The sequence below is a fragment of the Amphiura filiformis genome, chromosome 3 (genome assembly GCF_039555335.1).
Source record: "Amphiura filiformis chromosome 3, Afil_fr2py, whole genome shotgun sequence".
Classification (NCBI taxonomy): domain Eukaryota; kingdom Metazoa; phylum Echinodermata; class Ophiuroidea; order Amphilepidida; family Amphiuridae; genus Amphiura; species Amphiura filiformis.
The window spans coordinates 62,624,437-62,650,184 of NC_092630.1; the positions used below are offsets into that span (position 1 = coordinate 62,624,437).

Here is a 25,748-nt window from a genome sequence, read left to right on the forward strand (position 1 = left end):
TTTTCTTTAGCTTTGTCCCTCTTGCAAACAAAACTGTATCAGTTTCCATCAAAGATCTGAACACTACAGAGCAATTGTAACTGAAACATAAGTAACTCAAAAAGTTCACTTTCTGTGAATACATACACAACAGAGGTGTTTTTGTGACCTGTCATGCCAACTGAGAATGGGATTGGAATTAAATTTTCAGGTTTTACACTTCTATCAGAGATACTTCAAATACAAGAGTTCAAAATACAAAAGCCTCAATAATTTAGAAGTTCTGGATCCTCAAAGTCTTCTGAATGTACGTACGGAACTGCCCTTTAGCCAACATTTTCATAATTTCATTATTGCTGAGAAAAAATTTACTATATTAACACAAATGTCACACTTCTCCTAATCATTTTACCTGAAGAGATCATTTCAAGCACTGCTCAATTCTAATCTTGTTATCAACTTGCTGTATCGAACCAGGTCGTATGCCTAAACAAAACTGACCGACCTGTAGTGCTATTCGGCGTGGGTACACTAGTTTCAGATTTGAACCAAATTTCATTAGATTTATCAGTGGGGGCATAAAACATGCAGCGGTAATAATAAAATTTGACGCATTCCCTCACCATGCTTCTTTCTCTTTGGATGTCGATTCATGTTTGCAACAAAATTCTTAAAAAGTTACCATTGATGAAGTGTGTTACTGTCAAAAACATCCCAATGTGTTTATTAATGTTTCATTCATAAATCTATACTATGATCAGCTCGTAATAGGTGAGAATCCTATGTGAGTCAATAGAGTTCCAAATTACGCACACATAAATTCACAAAAGCGCGCATCAGTCACACAATTCACATATATCGCAGTGTACGCCATTCAATCCACAATGTTATAAGTCCCACATATTATGAGCTGATCAGAATATAATGCTGACTCCACCATTGATATTTGCAATGAATAAAATTAAGGAAAATAATGAAATAGTCACTTCCAAAAGTATTAAACAGAAACCAATGAATCAACTTTGGCCCTAGGTTCTTGCATTGACTGGCCCGAGCAAATCATCCAAAATTCATCATTATATTCATATTTTGGTATTTAGACATTTAACCTGATATATGCATACTTTCATTTACACTCTTGTCAAAGACAGCTTGCACATCAATTCCCCTTAAATAGAAGGTGTACAAACTCATTGCTAGCAGTCATTCATATTAAACTTTTAAAGTACTTTTATGTACATGTATTTGTTTTTAAAGGCTGCTAATAGGTATCCCTTCATGCTTATTGGCTCAAAGTCAAAATAACACCAAACGTTTTGAACTTTCATTCAATATCAATGTTTTTTTAATCTGCACACACCAATTTCATCCACCTCATACACATTTCTGTTAACTAACCAGGCCCATATCACATGTGAGTGTGTACATGGGGTGAGCAAGAACAGGGGTCAAGGGTTACAACATGAAAGTTTAGGTCACAATAGTTACCTGTGCTCAGCTGCAGGTATTGAAAATCCTGCCATATCACAAGAATAGAATTTCTTGGCCATGACTAACCCTGCTACTGTATCTGTTCCCATGCTGTTGACGAGATGCGATGCTCCACCTATAGCTGCAGTCTAGAGATGAATAAAAACAAGTTTAAAATTTTAAAGTTTAACATTTAAAATGCAATGTGGTCTGTATTTATAAATATCCTTTGAGAGGTCAAAATTGTCAATTTGGGAAGGTCTACTAAGAGTTTCAAGCAAAGAAATACCGTAAATGTCTGTAATAAACACCCCGGGGGCGTTGCATTTTTCCAAAAGGGAGGCGTTTATTGAAGATGAATTGTCAGCGAAAAAAAACTTCAAAATCAGGTTAAATTTCCTGATGGTGCTCCTGTAGAAAGGAGGGATTAACGACTGTACCATGGCGCCGCCCACAGAAGTGGAGTGGAAAATGATATTTTTGTGGTAAATACAACAAAATTACACCCGTAGGTGCATCATCAAGCAAGAATCTGGCGAAATTCTACCATAATTAGGCAATGGAATGGATGCAAGTTTGAGTCATAATATTTTTTGTCCATGCAATTTAGCGATCGTCACTGACAAGACTGAAAGTTTTTAAGCTTACTCACACAATAAAGCATGGAAATGTTTGCATTTTTATCAATTTTGTACAAAAAAATTGGAGGGGGCATTTATTAGAGGGGGAGCGTTTATTACAGACAATACGATATAAAGGCAAAATTGCTTGTATTTGAGGGGGTTGGGGTTTATGCTTCTAGTTTGTAAAGCTCAAACCCCTGCCCCCTCCTCACTAAGACACACTGCATTTACACATCAAAGTATGGAACACAAAAAACATTGCATCATATAAAAAAGAAATAAGCTCAGCTTAAACTGTTATGTGTATAAGTGATCTAATGGTTTCTCTGATTGTTACTTAATGGTCCTGTTTCATCAGAAAGCCTTACAAATGATCAATTTTAAGATAGATTTGCTGTACATACAAACTCCTATTAAATCATGATCGCAAGTCTTTATCAGGGATGTAGCTACAGTGGGCGGCAGAGCCCACCACTCAGTTTTGGAGCCCACCACTCAGCTGCAATTTTAGCACTGGAGCCCACCACTCAGCGGCCAAAATTGTACAATTTTATTGGATTAGTCAAGAATTTGGTCCATTTTGGCAAATAATTGCCAAATATGCAAGATTTCCATTAAATGCCGCCCACCACTAAAACTATCCTAGCTACAACCCTGGTCTTTATGATACGGGCCACGGATGTCACATAGCCAGCTTACCTCTACAGAGGAGGCCCCCCTGAAGCCAAAGTCATGAAGCTTGAACGGCAGTCCATCCATGTTGTCAGCAGTTTCGTAGAGGTACTTTGCTATGATGCTTTTCATTGCACGTGAGTTGGTAGCTACTGTCATAGGATACCATGCTTGGACTAAAAGGGTCTGGAAATAAAGATAATCAGAAAAAAAGAAGATTATTAAGGAGGATGGGGGAGAAGCAAGAAGAATGAAAGGAGAAGGAGGACATCCCTTGTGGATTCTCTACTAATCCTTAAACCTTATCGAATACCGTTCAGTCTGATTCCATATATCTACCTTGAGTAACCGGCACTAGCTTTGAAGTTCAGCGTGTTCTGTGTTAGCTTAGCGTTACTTCAACTTACTTGGTGCGTACCGCATATGTACATGACAAGCCAATGCTGAACTTCAAAGCTACTAGTGCTGTTGACTTGAGGTAGATATATAGACATGTATAGCAGGATGGGGGGGGGGGGGGGGGCAACACACATGGCACCTCCAAGTAAACCAGAAACCACACCAGGGCATTAGGCTTAATTAAGCAACTAATATTGAAGCACAAGGTCTTAGGTACCGGTATAGGATTAGAAGGTTTGGGTGTGTAAATTCAAAAACCTGGGTGTGTAAATTAAAGTTTTGTGTACAAAGTATAGGCCATGTGGGCAAAACTGGGTGTACATTTACAAATGTAGGTGTGTAAAACACTCCCTACACTGCTTGTTGTTGAAGCAATTTCAACCTTTACAGTGGAGTTTTCTTACATTGACCTATACACTAAATGAACATATTCACATATTATTATTTTCGCCGCAGCTGTGTTGCACGCGAAAAGTGCAAAAATTAATGTACCGTGAAAATTCCACTTTTACAGTATTAAAACTGGTTTTGTGATAAATGTTTATTTTATATATATTTTTATATACATATTGATCTATTTATAAATACAAAACAATTATTTACAGCTGCTCCCAGTACCAAAGCTCTGATTGGTTTCATACACAGAGAAATAATCTCATTAACATGGAACATTCCAAAAAATGGTATAATATTTGATATAAAAGAGAATTACTAACTCAGTCCTGAGGTAGTGTGCTGAAAAACCAGAAGTTGAAACAAAATACTACTGCAACATCTTCCAAAATTGCTTGTATTATAATATATAGTATATACAGAAAAAATAAATAGTTTCTAATTCTTATGTACACCCAATTAGCATAAAATCAATAATTTCTAATTCTTACAAATAATTAGCATAATATCAAGTGCATCCAATTAGCATAAAATCAATCGTTAGGCTCACATACTAATTATTAGTTTGACCTGCACATGTGGTTGTTAAGGCAACGTGTACAGGCTGCATGCCATTCTTCTAGACGACTAGTGATATAAATATCTATTTCACTTTCCTTTTTGGAATTCCTATAAAATAAGACTGGCAAGCATATCACATGCCATTACATATTTCTGACATAAAATTTGGTCATCTGAACCATAATTGGAATTACTATATTTTTGCAATGATTACTAGCAACTTCAATTACGAATGTTATGCTACACTCTTTCATACTGGCATGATATATTTACAGGAATAATTTATTTATTTTTGTTATAATTTGTTTCACTCAAATTGAAAATAAATAAAATAAACTATATTATTTTTCTTTACATGTTGAAAATATTATTTCAATTGAATTAAAGGCCCATGTTATATACTTCATTAAGGGGGTACTACACCCATTGATTTTTTTTTGCATTTTTTTGCATTTTGTGAAGAAATTACAAAAAAAATTGGACAAAGTGGTATGCAAAATGAAGGGGCAAATCTTCTCGCGTTTTATTGGTGGCATCGGTATCAACGTAGCTTACATGCTTTTAAAAGTAGAAGCCAAAAGGTGGTACATCACTGATGATTTAAATTCACTTCATTTTGGAAAGCTTACTATCAACGGATTTCGTTAAAATTTTGGATATGTGTTGCTAACACGTTAGGGAAATAAAGTTGATATGTAAAATGGGAATAAGTGGTTCCTGATTTCTTTTATGACTTCATGAACTTGGTGCTCCACAACTATCAAAAAGGAACTGGTTAAAATGCTTCTATTTTCAATGTTGAGCTATATTTTGTATTTTTAACTTGCGACATTATTTCACTGAAACTTAATTACGCATACAGGTAACAGGTTACCACAACCATACTACAGCAATGTTGAAAAAATTGTATTTCTTGTCACCTATACCATCATATTGGGTAGTTTTCCGTAAGCTTAACGTTTGTGATTTTGGTAACTATTTTATATTTATTTGTGAAATCCGTCTCAACTAGGCATTCTAAATTGTACTCACCATTTACATCCCAAGGTATATTAGTATATCCACCTTGCACTTCTCGATATATATCCAGATAAAGACAGAATATCAAAATTATTCCTCATTATGATATCACAAACTCTCACATGTGTATTCAAAATTGATGCTTAAATTTGACCTGAACCAATTGACCTATAACCTGACATACGGTGACCTAATAGCCTTTTCTTCTCCTAACAACACATTATAATATTATTGACTAATGACTATACATCCATTGTGTAAGTGTTTATATATTTTGCATGCACCACTAGATTTTCTATAGAGAGTATAACAAAGGATTTAATGTATTCTATTCATGTACCCTACTTGAACATGCTGAATAGAATAAATCATGGTTTGTTATGAAACACGCATCTGAGTAACTAGGATACAGTAAACAAAATATATATAGGGCTAAAATGACTTACTACAATTGTTTAAAAGCACTTTTTTTTTTTCTTATTTTTTCATATTTTTTTGATTTCACATGATCCGTGCATATATCGCCTAGCTATAAATGAAAAAATATTTATTTAGACCAATCAAACCAGTATATGGGTGTAGTACGCCCTTAATATATTCTTGTTCATTGAATGGTTAAAAGTGGATCACATGACCAAAAACCATCAGTACTCCTATCCGTAAATAGTACCTCTAAGCCGTAAATAGTATTTTCAATGTCCCGGATGAGCCGTAAATAGTACCTCAAAGCTGTAAATAGTACTTTTGACCATGCCTTCGGCGTCTTGGCGCATTCGATGCTTGACGGAACAGTTCACGCACTTGAAACTGCCATAGCGTGATTTTGCACTATTCGATTTTTTTTTTTGAAGGGCAAAATATAGGTTGTGCTTAAATTGGTCGTGCTCTTCGCTCAGGATAGAAGCTGGAGAGTCCAAACATCAAATAATTTTCTTTTAACCAATCAATGAACAAAGAATATATTAATGAAGTATATAAAACAAATATATACTGCCTTTATTCCAAGTTCTGGTTAAAACTATGGTCCCTCGTTGAGATCAATTAATACTATTTTCCTTCGGGCTGCACCCCTCATGAAAATAGTACTATTGATTTCACCTTGGGCAAATAATTTTAACCAAAACCTCTCATGGCAGTATATATTTGTATATTATTGTATTATTACCATATAGAATGTCAATTCTATTCCCTCTGATAGGAAGGCCGAGGTCCAATGTCCTATTATCTTTTCTCGAAATCCTAACATCAGTAATTATTATTGGAATCTATTTTAAGTGCAAATTTTAGGCAACCAGAGCTTTTTATCTGAAATTAATTACTAATTGACAATAGTGACTGTGAAGTAAGTAGTCAAGTAGCAAATGTAGGGAACAGACCAAAACATTGATGTCCTATAAATAAATCTAGTTAAAAAATATAAATAATTTAACTGATATGACTATCTTTGTATTTCTTGCTATTTCCTAAGGTCGTGTAGAGGGCACTGGGTGTGTGTGTTATAATGATCATTTTATTCTCTTTTTTAATTGACACTAGTTTCCTACATTGTAGTTTGTCCAGGAACTGATCAACTTTCCTGGATTCCAGGCAGCAATGCAATGTCATGTTTTTAAATATGAGCTTTTTTTCCTCCTTAAAAACTGTAAAAAGTTAATTGTAAATGTGACATGCACCAATACAGTTTCCATCAAACAGTTGTGGATTTGTACTGTGAAAAGACCTTGAACTTATTACGGTTCATAGATCTAACTTCTAAGTAATGTTTACTATGTATGATAACAATACATAAAACACAAAAGAGAAAATATCAAATTCATAGCATGTTCAAGTATAATAAAAAAAAAAAAAAAAAAAAAAAAAAGAAAAAAAAGAAAAGGAGGGAAAATTCTGATGCTTATTTGTTTACATTGCATGGTTGGTTCTCAGGAAATTGAGTTCTCAGATCACAAAGAAGATCGGTATTAAAAATTGTCCATTTTCACTTTCTCTGTGTGTGTGGGGAAGTGCGCGCATTAGGACACTCACACATTTTGGAAAGTACATTGTGTACAATTTATTATTTTTGAGCCAGTTTTGAAGCTTTTCTCTGTGTCTTTATGTAAGTAATTACGATTTCAAATGGTAATTACATGTACATGAAGTTAACACCTCCCCCCCATATCACTTTTTTTCAATTATATTTTACTACGGTAAAAAGTAATAACTAATGAGAGATGGCAAATTCAGTTGTTAAAACTGTTGGCAGTGTTGGGGTTGTGTGCTTTTTGTTTGCTTTTCTCTTATGCAATATTAAAGTTAAAATGGGGTATTCCAGTTGCAATCCATACACCCCCTGTGGAAGATATGATCTTAAAACATCCACACTGGGAGTGTAGATTTGAGATGGAGTCAGTCCGAGTCACAGGTAACCCTAGACAATTTGAAATTCACACTCCCTGTACGGAAGATTCCATCATGTCTTCCATAGCTGGTGTATGCATTCAACTGGAACACTGAACCCGATACTGTCAAAAATTCTGCTTTAAGCAGAAGCAATAAAAATATACAAAATATTAAATGTGACATGATCTGGTCCATGGGGGCCAAAGGCGGCAAATTTGAAACTGAGATAAAGGAAAAAATATGGAGTAAAATAAAACAATAAAATACATAAGAAAATAGACATCAAAAAACTTTAGAACTTTAGAACCAAGAATGCTAGACCTTTGATATTTTCAGTAAATGATAGCCTATTGTATGCATAATGTAATAATAACAGTAACTCAAATTTAAAAATGCCTCATTTGGCCCCCATGGACCAGATTGTGTCACAAATAAACAAATCAGGAGGGAAAGATTCTGATGCTAATTTGTAATTACGTATACATACAGTAATACCTACTTCAAACCAGTTAGTAAGCCATGGCACCTCTGGGTCTGTGTTTTCTACAGTAAAAAGAACATTCTTGACAGGAACCATCGTCCCTTCCGGCACAGCTTTGATGCGTATTGGAAGATGACCATTATGTTTCTGAAAAACAAACCAAATTATTTCTTACAATGATGATGTAGGAGACAGGCATATTAAGTATGATTATTAGACCAGGAGTTAAAATGAGTTCCTGGTCCCAAATATGGCTCCTGGTAGTTTGTAATGTAAAATATTGTATATACCAGGAGCCAAAAACTGGGCAACCATGAGGTAAAAAAACATTGTTTACATACAACATAGCTACCCAATTTTACCTTCATTTTTAGAATCTGCCCAACCCACATGACCACCCTTTTTCAGGGAATTCTGGAAGGCATTTTTATTATCAGAATACTACAAAACAGTGCCAAAATGGTCAAATTCTCTTATTTCAGCAAACTCATAAACTTTCATAAACTATCAATAATGAACTTAAAAAAGCAGAAATCCTTAAAAGTTAGGTTTGATTTTCAGGAGTGGGGATGCATGAGGGTTTTTTTTTGGGGGGGGGTGCCCACTAGTGAGGCCCAACTCTGTAAATAGGTATACATTTTAAATTAAACTTGGAAATTAAAAAAAATTAATAGGTCAAAAAATTAAGTTTTAAATATTCATAAATACAACTTTCATTTATAATTTTCTTTCCAAATACAGCAACAACAAATCACAGGAATTTCCAGGAAACAAAACTACATGTACATTGTATGTTCCTATTATAAGAGTCAAAGCAATCACACACAAACACAACAGCAGAGCTTCTTTATCTTTCTGCTGCTGAGTAACCATGGTAACTGCCATGAACAAAACTGAAAGTGGGGAATGCAAATTATTTGATTAGGCTATTCCATTTAAAATCCTCACTACCCCAGGACCGCGACACTCCGGCACTTGTTGGAAGACATCTAGTACAGCAGACAGTACATGTACAATGTGATTTTCTCATTTATAATTAGGATTACGTCATTGCCAGAGCTTGTTTATTTGTTCATTAGAATGATTGACAGCGGTGGGTGGACTTATACTCTTTGTTTTGTGAGCGGTACAAAAATGCGATTCTCTGATTAATTATAGTTCAAGGTTGGTCAATTCGGACCGTCTCTTCCCCAGACCTCTATGTAGGACTCTATGGTATCTATTCATTACACGCTCAGTAGTAAGACTTGGCGGCGATTTACGCTATGTAATTGCCTGTCTTCAACTGCGGTATAGCATGGTATAGGCAGTTTGTAAAGAGTGTCTTATCTCATTATTATAGTATCTCTGACTACCCCTGTGGAAGATTTTGGAAATATCTTCCACTAGAGAGAATATGAATTTCAAATGGTATTATGAACACATTAGGCAGCTCCATTTAAATTATACATACATACCGTATTTCGTCAAATAAATACCCCCGGGGGCGTTACATTTTCCCAAGGGGGGGGGGCGTTTATTAGAGGTCATTTTTAGCACGACAATTTCCGTTAAAATCATTAGGTAAGCTTAAAAGTCACGCTAAAATGACGAACTATGAACTTTTGACACTGACTTTTGGTTCACTTCCGGGTTGCCGATGCAGATTTTCGCCATTTATTGCTGCTATTATCAACCATGTGAGCAACTTGGTAAGTTTACTACACAAGATAGCATGGAAATATCGGAATTTTTGAAACATCTTGGTTGAAAAAAAGTGGTGGGGGCGTTTATTTGAGGGGGGGCGACTATTTGACTAAATACGGTACATGTATACAATTTATACCGCGCATAATCTAATTAAAAGTCTAAGCGCCTTTACAAACTACAGCCAAGGCTGGAATAGAAACAAACAAAAAATACATTATAATTACAAAATACATTTAGAGATGTGTTTTAAACAGTTTTTTGAAAACAATAAGAGAAACAGCTTCTCTGATGGAGAGAGGAAGCATGTTCCACAGCCGAGGTCCAATAACGGAAAAGGCCCTGTCACTTGTTGAACGATGAGTTTTGGGAATATGGAGCCTAGTGTGATCAACGGATGAACAAAGGTAATATGATGAGAAATGCTTTGACTGTTGTATAAAGTAATATCAGAGGAGAGGTATGTTGGTAAAGAGCCATTCAAATATTGGTACATATAAACAACCAACTTAAAATTAACACGTTGGCGGACAGGTAGCCAATTAAGCCTCGCCAGGTAAGGAGATATGTGCTCACTTGTCTTAACTCCAAATCAGGCGCACAGCTTTATTTTGAATCTGCTGAAGTTTGTCAAATTGCGCATTGGTGATGCCTGCAAGCAATGAATTTCTGTTATCAAGGCGAGATAGAACAAGAGCCCTGATAATATGATGGCAAGTGTCCTCATCTAAATATTTCCTGATTCGGCCAATGTTTCTTAGCTGGTAGTTAAGAGTGCGGCACAATCCCCCCACCTAGCTGGTCATTGACCCGTCCGAATCCATGATAACACCCAGATTGCGGACGGAATTTGTAGGTTTAATCTCAGTAGTACCAACATTAAGGGTGAGAGCAGGATGAGATCTTAAATTGTGAGGTGATCCAATAATCATAAACTCAGTTTTCTCCATGTTTAATTTCAATTTGTTTGACGTCATCCAATTTTGAATATCTGTTATACACCTCTCAATACAAGTGAGTGAACTAAGACATTCTGCTTGGTTCCTGGGATCATAGTCATCATACGATATATAGATTTGAGTGTCATCGGCATAGATATGGTAGAATAAATTGTGACTGCGACACTGCGTAATATATTACCAAGGGGCAGAATGTATGTTGTAAATATCAGAGGCCCCATTATGGAACCCTGAGGCACTCCGCAGTCCAAAGGGATGTCACTAGAGCATTGGCCATCAATAGAGACCCGACTGAATCTATTTTTAAAACATATATGACTGGAACCAAGCAAGAGGTGGGCCTGTAACGCCAAGAGCTGTTTCTAGTCTGTGAAAAAGAGTGTTGTGATCGATCGTATCAAATGCTGCTGTGAGATCCAGCATAACTAAGAGCACCATTTTGTTGTCATCAAGCTCGTACAAGACGTCACCATGAACTTTCAGCAGTGCTGTCTCGGTGCTATGCCCTTTGCGATAGGCAGACTGCATAGACTCATTCAGTCCATAGCAAATCAAATAGTCTTTAAACTTGGTTGCCACGACACTCTCGATCACTTTGGCAATAAACGGTATAATGGAAACAGGCCTATACATGTAGTTCTTAAATATGTTTTGGTCCAGAGTAGGCTTCTTTAATATAGGAGTAACCATTGCACTTTTTAGTAAATCAGGGAAATTACCAGATTCTAGAGACATATTCACAATGCAGGTTATTGTAGGCACAACAACAGGCAGATTTTGTTTCAGTAGCCACGTTGGTATAGCTGATCAAGAGCACAAGTTTTATTTGTGAGGCATTTTTGTAAAATCACCTTTTCGATCTCATCCATAGAAATGGGCTCAAAAACATGTAATCTATGAGTTGTTGTGTCTAAAAAAGCTACTATCTAACTCAGTGGGAGCACCAATTTCCTCCAACTCATCCTGGATTTTGTCAATTTTTTCCTTGAAGGGAAAATGCAAATTTGTTACACAAGGCTTCGGTAGAATCATGAACAGGGAGGGGTTTGGTTGATCCATTGAGAAGATTGCTAATGGTACGAAAAAGATCTTTGGCATTCGCGTCCACCACCTTGGTCTTGAAGAAAGATGTTTTTGCTTGAGCAATCATGGTGTTAACAATATGCAGCTGGTTACGGTAGTTAGCACGATCTTCCTCGTGCATTGATTTTCTCCATTTCCTTTCAAGCTGTCTTCGCAGACGCCTTTCACTAAAAATGTCTTCATTAAACCAAGGTGGTGTACAATGAGTGGATCTACTTTTAGTTTTAAATGGAGCATATTGATCAAGAGTCACTGCACACGATTTAGAAAATTACAAACACCATATTTTCAACCTGAATCTTCCACTGAGGGAGGGTGAGTTTCAAATGAAGCTGCTAATATGTTCATTCCATTTAAATTTCACAGTCCCCCTGTGGAAGATATTTCCAAAATCTTTGCAGGGGTAGTGTGGATTTTAAATGGAATAGCCCAGTATACTACATACCTCTACTATGTGCATCCAACCCTGCTCATTAAAAACGTCATACCCAAAGTGGACCTTGTAAAATTCCTTCGCCTCTTGAATTTTTTCCTTAGTAACAACTTGGCCAACTAGCCATCTCTTGATGATATACTGAAGGCCAAAGAACACCGTTTCTGGAAATTTCCCTCCTCGACTCTCAAAGTAAGAATACACATTTGTGGTCCCTGGTGGATACTGATGGTGATGTGTCACCTGCAGAAAGTTGACACAAAATAAAGGTAATTAACTAGATGGACAGCGGTTCTCGGATGTCGCGGTTTTCGACGCACAGCGTCGATCGTGAAGCCTCCACCTATGGGAGCGATGTGGCACACAAAGGTTGATACAAAGTTTCAAGCCTCTAGGGCAGACTGAATTCGACCTAAGATGACCAATTTTATTAATTTGACCTTAGATGACCCCTGGGTGACCATAAAATGACATTCAAAAAATTTGGCTCTAAATGTTGACTGTACACCAAGTTTCATGCCCATACGACAATTTTAGTAATTTGACCTCAGATGACCCCTAAGTGACCCCGGATGACCTTCCAAAAATTTGGCTCTAAATGTTTACTGTACCCACCAAGTTTCATGTCCATATGACCAATTTAATTAACTTGAACTTAGATGACCCCTGGGTGACCCCGGACAGGGGTAGCATTAAAACCCGAAAGTCGGGGTTGTTTTCCTTGTTTTTCACTCCCGAGCTTGCAGATACATGGGGTGAAAATTAAATCTCGGGGGTGAAAAATATTTTGCAGTGTAGTCAGGGGTAGGAGTAAGGTCCAAAAGTAGAGGGTCAGAGTTAACCCCGAGCTTGCAAATTCCCAATATATGGAGGGTGAAAAATTAATATTTTTTAAATTTAGGGGGTCATTCACCCCCAATCGGGGGTTAACGCTACCCCTGACCCCGGATGACCCTGAAATGACCTTCCAAAAATTTGGCTATAAATATTGACTATACCCACCAAGTTTCATGCCCATAGTACAATAGTTTTTAGTTATTTCGCCTCAGATGACCCCTGGGTGACCTCTAATGACCCTGAAATCACCTACCAAAAATTTGGCTCTAAATGTTGACTGTACCCACCAAGTTTCATGCCCATGACAATTTTAGTAATTTGACCTCAGATGACCCCTTAGTGACCCCGGATGACCCCAAAATGACCTTCCAAAAATTTGGCTATAAATGTTGACTGTACCCACCAAGTTTCATGCCCATACAACAGTTTTTGCTAATTTGACCTCAAATTGACCTTTGACCTCAGTGTATGACCTTGAACCCAACCCCAAAAAAAGTAGCGAGAGTTTTTGACCATGACCCACCTATCCTCAAAATCTGAAGTCAATCCGCCCATCCATGCCCGAGATACAGCATTCGGACGGACGGTCGAAAGCTCGGACATTGCAAAAACAGTATGCCTCGCGGTGGAAGCATAAAAATTATTTAATTATCTACATACATGTAATAGCGGGTGATACCCATATTTTGTGCGGGTAATCGCTAGTTTAGTAAAAGGGAGTGGTTAGTAAAATGGAGCGATGTAGTGATGGTCAAGATTAGGTTCTTTTGTACAATTTGTGTTTACTCTTCATCTATCACATATTATAAATGGAAAACCAATGACACAGTGTCATCGCCCCGATATCTTCATGGCAGAAATCGCCATGGTAGGTTGAATCCACAGCCACACATGGCCATTTTGTTCCGACCTGTTTAATAGTTTTGAGACGCAAAATGTGCCGAGGGACATCCGACTAAGGCTACTGACAATAGCCTATAGGCCTGGTGACTGACCTCTGTACGGTCAGTGAGCATGGTATACGCCATGAGGTCATCTGCTTTTAGACTGCCTCCACAATTTTGTCAGTTTTGAGCTCAATACGCACAGTTCTTTCTCAATACGCAAGCTAACGACTATCATATCCTTTCAACACATATATGTGCAAGCATAAAATATGGCTTCTTTAGAATAAAAAATTACATATTCAGTGACTCAAGACAAGCGGTTCAGTATATCAGAATGGTCAACTGCAGATCCGTCGGATAACGCTCTTTCAATGGGAAATGAACTTTGCTGCTTGGATGATGTCACGATGAGGTTAGCATTTATTCCGTGTTGAAAAACGTGTTCTGACGGATCTGCACTCGACCGGCCTCATATATATGATAGGAAATGAGGTACATCCTGCGGTACCTTATTTCTTATCATAAATAACAAACCGCTTGTCTCGGGTCACTGAAATTCCAGTGTTCCTTGCCCACTCTAATATACATTTAACTTTTGTTACCACTGTGTTATTAGTTTTTGAGAAAAATGCAATAATAGACACAAATTTATTGAGGGGTGTAGTACCCCCTTAGTGACTGTAATTAATTTAAGTCACCGATATGGTTGTGATTCTTCTGAAGAAATTAATATTCTTTCACTTAAGTTTTTGTTTGAACTCCTGAAATGCCTTTAACATATTTTGCAAAGAAAAAACTTGAAACACACAGTCACCCATAGGAAATGTATGCCCTCACACCCTCCACCCTCACCATCCACCCCGGACTAATTAGAGTTAATTAGCTGCTGTAATTAATTGGTGTGCATGATTTATTTTTTTGTTTGTGGTACTTTTAGACAAATAAATAGGCTATCATTTAAACCCAAATGTGCATCCCTGCTATGCTTATAACATCTTTTAGGCCCTTCGCACTTGATTATTAGTTTCCTGTTAAAGATTTTGAAAAAGGGATGAGGTGACTATTGATTGTTAATTATTAATTATCTTTTATTTTCTTTATTTAGTTTGAACTATTACAAGCAACTATTGACTCGTTTTGACTAGAGCGGGCACTTAATTATTTCACAACAATATTTGATTTTATAAATAAGTGAAGGTGGAGTTGTACTCTTTGTTCATTCATCATTATTGTTGATATTATTAAAGTCAGAAAATGACAAGTAGAAGTAGGCCCTACATTGTAGTTGAAAGTTATTTTAAAGGAGAAAGTTAGAAATAAAAATAAAATAATTAATTATTTTGAGATTTTCAATTTTGGACTCGGGCGGTAAACAGGAAACTAATAATCAAGTGCGAAGGGCCTTATGAGGGAAACATTCTACACAAGTCACCGAAAATGTGACAAATACATGTAGGGGTGTAAACTCACGGTTATTTGTCTAACCGTTTAAACGGACCACAATCCGGTCGGTTAACCCGACCGTGTAAACGTATGTAAAAAATCTTTAAAACAAATTTGTATGTTTTTTCTACCCTTACACAAACTCTAACCCCTTCCCAAACCTTACTACATGTATACAAATCCACCCAAGCGCAACTAGCCTAACACCCTTGCCCCAACCCCCAAAAGGGAACCCCAAAATCGGACCTGTATTAGCATGTTTAGTAAATGCATTAATATATTAAGTTTCAATTACTTTATTTAGCCTCATCTCATTAAAATGGCAATTTTGTATGGCTAATTATAGGAAGGAGAACCCTTTCACATAATTTTGGAAATTAAAAACATTCTAAAATTCTGAAAATACAGAAAGTGCACCAGCTTTTTTTTTTTCTGGTAAGAATTTTTTCTTGCATGTAACAGCTTTTTTCTTGCAGGTTAGAAATTTGATAAATAGGCCCATGCATGCATTTTGTATATGATGACCTATTTATCAAATTTCTAACCTGCAAGAAAAAACCTGTTGCATGTAAGAAAATAATTCTTACCCAGAAGAATAAAGCTTTGCACTCTAATGTATTTTTTTGGTATTTTTAGAATTTTAGAAAAATTTGTAAATTTCCAAAATTATGTGAGAGGTGTCTCTTTTATTTTGTTAGCAATAAAAATAACAATTTCGATGAAATGAGGCAAAATAAAGTAATTACAACATTATTAACACATTCATGCATTTAAAAACATGAAATATATGTCCGATTTTCAGGTGAAATCAATTTCTCCCCTAATTCCCTTTTGGGGGTAAGGGCAAGGGTTTTGGGTTAGGTTAAAGGCTAGGGTAGGCTTGTATACATGTTGTAAGGTTTGGGGGAGGATTAGATTTTGTTTAAGGGTAGGATAAACATTGAAAAACTTTATAAAAAATTAAATTAAAAAAAAAAAAATAATAAAAAAAAAATATAAAAAATCGATTTTTTGAAAAATATGACCTTTTGTCACTGTCTGCCATGTCTCATGTCTGCATGATTCATTGTCATAAAATTTGAACTATAGTCATGATAGTACATATATGTATACAGCTTTCAGTTCTCCTGGCGCAGTTGACTGAACATGTGAACTTTGACTCATTCAATGTTGGGCTTCACGCTTTTTCACTTTTCAGTTTGCCTTGGGTTATACAATGCTTCATTGAACTTCTTCTTCCTAGCTACAATGTACATACTTCATGCATCAATGAAGTACCGGTAAGTAATAATAGAATACTTCAAATGAAGTTAATCATGTAATCTTCTGCAAGGACAGGTCCTTTTTAATATAGGCCTTTGAAGGTTTTTAAAAGTTTTTAAGCACTAACCCTCAGCCTAGGCTCTAGCGTATTTAAACGTACATGTACATGTAATGTATGATGTACTGATAATCATTATCATAGCCTAAGGTTGAACATTGAGCAAAATAAGGCTAATTAATGTAAAGTCTCGATTGTTAGTTTCCTATTGACCGCCCGAATCACCTTTTCAATTTGAGCAAAACTTTCATTATTTTCATAAAGTCAATTATCTGAAAATTGAGATGGAAATAATCAAAATTGAAACTCTCAAAATGGCTGACATCCCCTGCTGATCATATTAAAATCAGCAGTTTTTCTTAGTTGTAGGGGTAGAGGATGTAGTAAGTAATGGAAATTTAAGGATTACCTCATCATCATGTTTCTAGTGATTACAAAAATTGCCAATTTCTTTTCATTTTAATAAACACAAATTCAAATCTTTTCTCAATCTGTTGCAAAATGTCTGTTAAGGTGATCCAAGGCTATTGCATTAATGCCTGTTTTGAGATGGTCTTGATCATCAACAATATACCGTACTTTGGTACTGGTGGGGTACCTAAATTTGGAGAAATCTGTTCATAAAATCATTGATTTTGTTGACATATAAATGGATAAGGCTACTGAAACTTGATGTTGAGTTTAGCGTCCCATTTTTTTCAGCTCATAATGAGGCAACTATTTCATTATTCATTATTCATTATTTTCAAGGTTTCATTATCAGCGGCCTTTTACAAATTCTTATGCGCTTTTGTTCATTCTAATTGGGTATCACCAGTCGCAATATAATGTCACAAACACACATAAACATTTATAAAAGTATAATTATCTTGCTTTTTGTTTTTCAAGTTTTAAAACAAACTAAATGTATTCCGAAAGTATACCATGCCAGTCTTCTTCACTCCAATTTGTACTAACCTCTCCGTATACATTTGAGGATAGGGGGAAATGGGGGAGGGGGGGTTGACTCATTAAATACAAAAATAACAATCATGCAGAACATTATGAAATAAATTTTTGGCACCAATTTGTAACAAGGCGGTTCTCGAACCACGAGTCTCGCCTGCTTTTGTGACCGCCTGCTTTTGCGATAACTGTTGGTAGAGAGGTAAATGAATTTGGCGGTTATCGGCTGGGCACGATTATCTGGCCGATGGTAACTGTACCCACCAAGTTTCATGCCCATGCAACAGTTTTTACTAATATGACCTCAGATGACCCCTGGTGACCCCAAAATGACCTTCCAAAAATTTGGCTTAAAATGATGACTGTACCCACCAAGTTTTCATGCCCGTACACCAGTTTTTACTAATTTGACCTCAGATGACCCCTGGTGACCCCAAAATGAACGTCCAAAAATTTGCCTTGAAATGTTGACTGTACCCATCAAGTTTCATGCCCATACGAGTTTTTAATAACTTGACCTCAGATGACCCTGAGTGACCTCGGATGACCCGTAATGACCTTCCAAAAATTTGGCAAAACCAAAGAACTATTTCATCAAAGTAATAAATCAAAACAGAAAGATGCTTCCTTTACGAGTTATCACTCATTGAAAGTGCTACTTTGCTATACTTTACATGGAAAGCGACTATCTTAAAGTCGTCATATTTCCTTAATTACATGACCGATCAAGCTGTTATTGGGATATGTGATGCACAGTTGAAAATTGATTATTAAAAGATTTGGTGACCTCAGTTGACCTTTGACCTTGTATGTGACCTTTGACCTCACGAAATTGGATAAAGTATGTTGCGCTGAAAAATCAAATTTGGCAATACCAAAGAACTATTTCATCAAATAAATCAAAACAGAAAGATGCTTCCTTTACGAGTTATCACTCATTGAAAGTGCTACTTTGCTATACTTTACAAAGAAAGCGACTATCTTAAAGTCGTCATATTTCCTTAATTACATGACCGATCAAGCTGTTATTGGGATATGTGATGCACAGTTGAAAATTAATTATTAAAAGATTTGGTGACCTCAGTTGACCTTTGACCTTGTATGTGACCTTTGACCTCATGAAAATCTAATCAGGTCAAGTACCTCTGGCCACGCAACTCCCCACCAAGTTACGTCACTGTACCCCATACGGATCTCCAGATAATCTGTTCACAAGGTATTTTGCTTATTACGCATATATTATGCAAATTAGGTACTTAATTACCATATTTTACGCTCAAAATCTAATCAGGTCGAGAACCTCTGGCCCCGCTACTCCTCACCAAGTTACGTCACTGTACCCCATACGGATCTCCAGATAAGCTGTTCACAAGGGTTTTTGCTTGATACGCATCAAATACACATAAATTATGCAAATTAGGTACTTAATTAGCATATTTTGCGCTGAAAATCTAATCAAGTCGAGAACATCTGGCCACGCTACTCCCCACCAAGTTACGTCACTGTACCCCATACGGATCTCCAGATAAGCTGTTCACAAGGTTTTTTTTGCTTGATACGCATCAAATACGCATAAATTATGCAAATTAGGTACTTAATTAGCATATTTTGCGCTGAAAATCTAATCAGGTCGAGAACATCTGGCCACGCTACTCCCCACCAAGTTACGTCACTGTACCCCATACGGATCTCCAGAGATAATCTGTTCACAAGGTATTTTGCTTATTACGCATAAATTATGCAAATTAGGTACTTAATTACCATATTTTGCGCTCAAAATCTAATCAGGTCGACACCCTTTGGTCATGCTACCCCCTATAAAGTTTCATCATCATAGCACTTACGGTTCTCAAGATAACGCGTTCACAAGCTTTTTCCGAACACACACACGCACACCCCCACACACACACACCCCCACACACGGACACACACACACCATAGTGATTACTAAGTCTCTCCCTGAACATTCAGGCGAGACAAAAACTAGGTATTTCCTAGTTAAATTATTTACAACATCAACAATCTGGTAATAACATTTTGGCTAGGTTGATTCATAGGCCTTCCTTAGTCTACCCTGGTATCCCAAAGGTATTGGATAGAGCAAGGGTCAAAAACCTGTATATTTTTAATGCTAAAATATTTAGAGGGCACACACCACTAAATAATCGTCCCATTGAAATACACGGGAAAATACAAGAAAGTAAGTTTGTTTTTCTACCCCATGTAACAACATTTTTAATATTTTGATCAAACCAGCGTCTTAAATAAAGATTAAACTTTTATTTAAATATAATTTTTTGGGACAAGTTAAGACAAACTTAAAAGATACGAACTCCTGAACAGCGCCATCCCGAATTTCAGCCGACACGCTCGCCTCCTTACCAGTTCCGGCCATGATATTGTTCCGAGGGCCTATTACCCATGCACATTCGATTCAGAAAATTTTCTGAACAGATATGTAATGTTGAGCTCCTATTCTATCTTTTTTATCAAAACAACCAAGAGTCACTCCAATTTGGTTCCCTCGGGACGCCGATATATTTCGCATAGGTGCTATTTTTTACCGGAACTATGAAGGGTTACACCAAATGCGGAAGGATTTAGTGTAGTGCACCCTTAGATGGATTCATCTAATAGTTGTCAAGGCTTTCTATAGTCATTGAAGTGTTCAAATACAAAAAAAGGGTTTTAAACATTTTGCAGAACAAATTTTCTTTCTGGTTTAGTAGTAATTTGCAAAATAATGAATATTTATTTAATTATTTTCAGATTTTACATCTCAAACGCGGCACAAAATTCATAACTCGGGCGGTGGACGCTAAACTCAGAATCAAATTTCAAGTGCCTAATGAAAAGAGACCGAATATTGAATAATGAAATAGTGACCTCGTCCTTTCTTTCAAACATCCAATCGGAAACTAATAATCGAGTTCCATTGGCCTAATGTCGTAATGACAATCTATAGCTGTTAACTAGTGTACTGTGTACTGTTATAGTTCCTTTGACAGCGTTAACCATCACGTATAGGCCTACGTGTCGTGTGCGACATCAAGCGTGTGCATTGGACCTTATGCAAAATAATACACGCTGGACGGCTAGCAGTACGCTTAATTTGTTAAAGGAAATCTGAATACATTTAATATAAATATAATTGACAGTACTTTGTAAAAGGAAATCTCAGTCTGCAAAACATTTTACATGTTTTAAGGTCCAATTTTGCATAAATGTAAAACAGCCTAACAGACTCTATTCCATGTTAACTCATGCCCCTTCAGGTTCTCTTACATACAACATCATCAGGGTTGCCAAAAGATTTCAGCCCGAATCGCGGGTCAAAAAATCGAAAAGTCGCCCAATTTTTCTCTTAACCATTGGTTTCTATGGGGCAGGAAACTAGCGGAAGTCGCGGGAGCCAATGTTGAAAAGTCGCCCAATTTTTTTTCTTAACCATTGGTTTCTATGGGACCAGGAAATTGTCAAAAGTCGCGGGAAAAATCTTCAAAAGTCGCCCAATTGGGCTACCAAATCGCGGGTTTGGCAACCCTGAACATCATGCTAGACTCGCTTGCCAGTCCTATATACGCCGTACCTATGTATATTGAGGGTTCATACCACTAAATCCGCCAGTGAAGCGGTTTCCGGTAAAAGTTTATCACGACTATAGTCCCAACTTTGCATAAAAATTGTGCAAAATCGGTACAATATTAACAATTTTAATGTTGCAAATCGTGTTTTGCTAGAACTTGTGAACGTGATCTCTACTAATTTGAACAGAAAACGCGAAAATTTGAGTGATGTTTACGATGATGAGCGCATGAACACACGAGGTCAAAACGCGGTTAGCAGTCGGACGTAAACACGGGAAAATCGGGCCTTTTTATATAGCGCTATTTTTCTCAAAAAGTAGACCTAAAATATGGTGTCATTTTCTGATATGTTATGCAGAATTTTGTTCTGATTAAGATGATATCAAATATATATTTCAAAGTAAGACGTAACTCGACTTATAGCCTAAAACGTGCCCCCTATTTTGCACGTAAAGTCTATGGAAGGCTATTTGGTGGCATGTACCCTTTAAGGAGCAATTCCATGCGTTTTTCGCGCGTCTTTATCTATTTACAAGGCGGTTCTCGAACCACGAGTCTCGCCTGCTTTCGCGATCGCCTGCTTTTACGATTACTTTTGGTAGAAGTAAATGAACCTGCAACAACCCATGGCGATTTGCCTGTTCAATTTGAGCTTGCTTGGACTAATATTGGAATTGACCTTTGATCCCTAAATTTTGGTGGGTCTCGGCTGGCCACACGACAGTTTTAGTAATTTGACCTCAGATGACCCATGGGTGACCTTGGATGACCCCTAAATTACCTTCCGAAACTTTGACTCTAAATGTTGACTGTACCCACCAAGTTTCATGCCCATATGAGATTTTAGTAATGTGACCTCAGATGACCCCTGTGTGACCTTGGATGACCCCGAAATTACCTTCCGAAACTTTGACTCTAAATGTTGACTGTACCCACCAAGTTTCATGCCCATATGAGGTCACATGTCATGAATTGGTCATCTTTTGTGTAACATATTGTTAAATGATAAAAATATCACCAATTTTGATTCACTTCAACACAACATTTAATGAGTACATTTTAGACCATTATAAGTATATATTTCTGGAAAGCTTATATTACAAGGATGCCAAATCAACATAGTATAACATCATAATACAGGGTGGGTAAGAAATATACAGGGTGGAAGATCAACAAAATTAGCATCTTTCTTGTCATGGTAAACCCCATATTTTCTTTTTCTGAAAGCTATGTAGCTCAAAATAAATATGAATTCAGAAAGACATTGCATGGGCCCTTCAAACTAATTAGGAAGAAAAACTTTGGTATCTCTTGCGTTAAACATACAGGGTGGTCAAAAATTGTAAAATAATTTTAGAATTTGTATGACATTATCAATTAAAACTTTTTTCCTCCATGTCTGGCACTAAAACTAATAGCATAATTGAATTCCTCATCAAATTTCCTTAAAAATATGTGTACTTTTGAATAAGTAGGGTGTCTCAGGCAAGAGATAGGCCATTTAGAAATGTTGGAGCATTACGTGTACACTTTGTACAGTAACATATAGGAAAACTGTCTTAATTAGCATTTAATTTAGCAATTAATTAGTTACATCTTTTGTTACAGTTGATCTACTATGAGGTAGATCTACAGTCCAGGATTATATATGTGCAATTTGTGGTCCATGCTAGTTGTACTTTTTAAGATACAAAGGTTTGAAGTTTGCCATATTTTCACAATTTTGTGTACAATCCTATGGGGCTCACCGCCTGCTCACCCGCCTGCCCCTCCATTGACACATGTTACATATTGAAGTATAACTCTCAAAGTAGTTGTCCAATTGACTTGGGGTTTTTTGTATTTGATAAAGAACATAATTATCTACAAAATGACACCAAACTTTCTACAATAGGTATTATACTTTTAGAATAAACCAAGCTTGAAGTGCGAAGAAAGCGTTTTCATGTTACGGCCCCTCCATTTTTGGGTGACCTATTTGTGACATGCGACCATGACAGTTTTTAGTAATTTGACATCAGATGACCCTTGGGTGACCTCGGATGAACCCGAAATAACCTTCCGAAAATTGTACTCGAAATGTTGACTGTACCCACCAAGTTTCATGCCCATACGACAGTTTTTAGTAATTTGACCTCAGATGACCCCTGGTGACCTCAGATGACCCCGAAATAATCTTCCGAACATTTGACTCTAAATGTTGATTGTACCCACCCAGTTTCATGCCCATACGGCTGTTTTTAGTAATTTGACCTTCGATGAACCCTGGGTGACCTCGGATGACCCTGAAATAATCTTGTGAACATTTGACTCGATGTAGCACCCCAAAAGAGACCATTTTTGACATAAAACCTGTTTTAGACATTTTTTTTGAAAAATGCTTCCTTCACCCTAAAAAGGTGGTTTTAATTATTCAGTTTCCTATACTTTTGTACATGAGAGACATTCTTCAAAGTCTTTTTTTGGCGTAATAACTTGGCCTACACGACCGAAATTGATATATGTAATGCGCAATATAAAAACAATATTTCATTAAATTTTTGACCCCCCTCTCAACTTTGAGTGTGTGGGAGGGGCCACATGGGGGGGGGGGTACTAGTGTGCATCCTCTGGTCATACTACCCCTACCACATTATGTTGACTGTACCCACCAAGTTTCGTGCCCATACGACAGTTTTAGTCATTTGACCTCAGATGACCCCTGGATGACCTTGGGTGACCTTGACACACTAACCAATACAAACTTGTTCTGTCTGGGGTGAAAATGCACCCACCCACCAAGTTAGAAGAACGTGCGACCCCTAGTCTCCGAGAAAATAGGTTTTTGCATTTTATGCATAAATTATGCAAATTAGGTACTTAATTACCATATTTTGCGCTGAAAATCGAATCGGGTTGAGATCCTCTGGTCATACCCCCCCCTACCACGTTTCATCATCATACGGCTTAGGGAACCTGTTTTAGACATTTTTTTGAAAAAATGCTTCCTTCACCCTAAAAAGGTGGTTTTAATTATTCAGTTTCCTATACTTTTGTACATGAGAGACATTCTTCAAAGTCTTTTTTTGGCCTAATAACTTGGCCTACACGACCGAAATTGATATATGTAATGCGCAATATAAAAACAATATTTCATTAAATTTTTGACCCCCCCCTCAACTTTGAGTGTGTGGGAGGGGCCACATGGGGGGGGGGGGTACTAGTGTGCATCCTCTGGTCATACTACCCCCTACCACATTATGTTGACCGTACCCACCAAGTTTCGTGCCCATACGACCGTTTTTAGTCATTTGACCTCAGATGACCCCTGGATGACCTTGGGTGACCTTGACGCACTAACCAACACAAACTTGTTCTGTCTGGGGTGAAGATGCACCCTCCCACCAAGTTTGAAGAACGTGCGACCCCTAGTCTCTGAGAAAATAGGTTTTTGCATTTTATGCATAAATTATGCAAATTAGGTACTTAATTACCATATTTTGCGCTGAAAATCGAATCGGGTTGAGATCCTCTGGTCATACTACCCCCTACCACGTTTCATCATCATAGGGCTTAGGGTTCTTACGAATCCCCCAGATACAGCTCCACAAGGCGGATTTCTTCAGATTTCCAACCATATTTGTAGAATCGTTGCGCATAAATTATGCAAATTAACAACTAAATGCGCATACTTTTCGCCGAAAAACTAATCAGGTGATCAGCAGATGTGTATCATAGCTGCCACCAGGTTTCGTTACCATGCGCCCGATGGATCTTGAGATAATCTGTCCACAAACTCCGCTATCAATTTGCGCTGATTTTCGCATAAATTATGCAAATTAGCTATGTTAATTTGCATATTTTTCACCGAAAACATACGGTTACGGAGCAAACTTGGATACCCTTCCTCCCACCAAGTAGCGTCGCCGTAAGTCTTACGGTTCCCCAGATACAGCTCCGGACGGACACACATACATCCACACACACACACACATCCACCCCCACACACGGACGGACGGACAGACAGAAATAGTAGAGAGCTTGCGAAATGACGTTACGTTAACTTTAACTTTAACTTATAGAGGATTATAGAGGATTATGTATTCAAACCCATCTTGGTTTTGAATACATAATCCTCTATAATCCTCTAGAAGTTAAAGTTAAAGTTAACGTAACGTCATTTCGCAAGCTCTCTAATGATTACTAAGTCCCATCCTGAACAAAGTTCAGGCGAGACAAAAATGCACGCGAAGAAATGAGGAAGGACATCAACAAGCGCGTGCATGGACGCCGCCATGTTTTTCGCTGTACGTGCGTTTTCCGCGAATAGGCTTACTTTTATTTCCAATTTAATAAAAGTTCCGATTTTGGTAGAAGTTTGAAACCTTTTGATATGAATAATGAAGAGTTTCAAAATATTAAAAACATTGTTTATTGGTGTTTAAATTACAAAGAAGTTTTTCAAATTCATTGTTCTTTTTTAGCTAAATTTGTTGTCATTTAAACTCAAGTTTTGGCCTTCATTTTAATAAAATTGCATAAAAAATTCGATTTTAAGATATGGGTCAGTCCATGTCAAAACAGACTGAGTGTACACCCACCCTCTTG

General features: G+C 37.0%; 1 protein-coding gene across 2 annotated transcripts in view; it reads right to left on the minus strand.

The window, feature by feature from the left end:
* LOC140148909 (nicotinamide phosphoribosyltransferase-like) overlaps nt 1-25,748 on the minus strand; it is a 43,581-nt gene that overhangs the window by 12,452 nt on the left and 5,381 nt on the right. For both annotated transcript variants that reach the window (XR_011858536.1, XM_072171010.1), the window contains exons 2-5: nt 12,154-12,384; nt 7,999-8,127; nt 2,772-2,930; nt 1,468-1,598 (exon numbers count right to left, since the gene is read on the minus strand). Coding sequence is in view for 1 of the 2 variants with exons in the window: in XM_072171010.1 (XP_072027111.1) it covers nt 1,468-1,598; nt 2,772-2,930; nt 7,999-8,127; nt 12,154-12,384 (650 nt within the window). In the remaining variant the exon portion in view is untranslated. The remainder of the gene's footprint in view (nt 1-1,467; nt 1,599-2,771; nt 2,931-7,998; nt 8,128-12,153; nt 12,385-25,748) is intronic.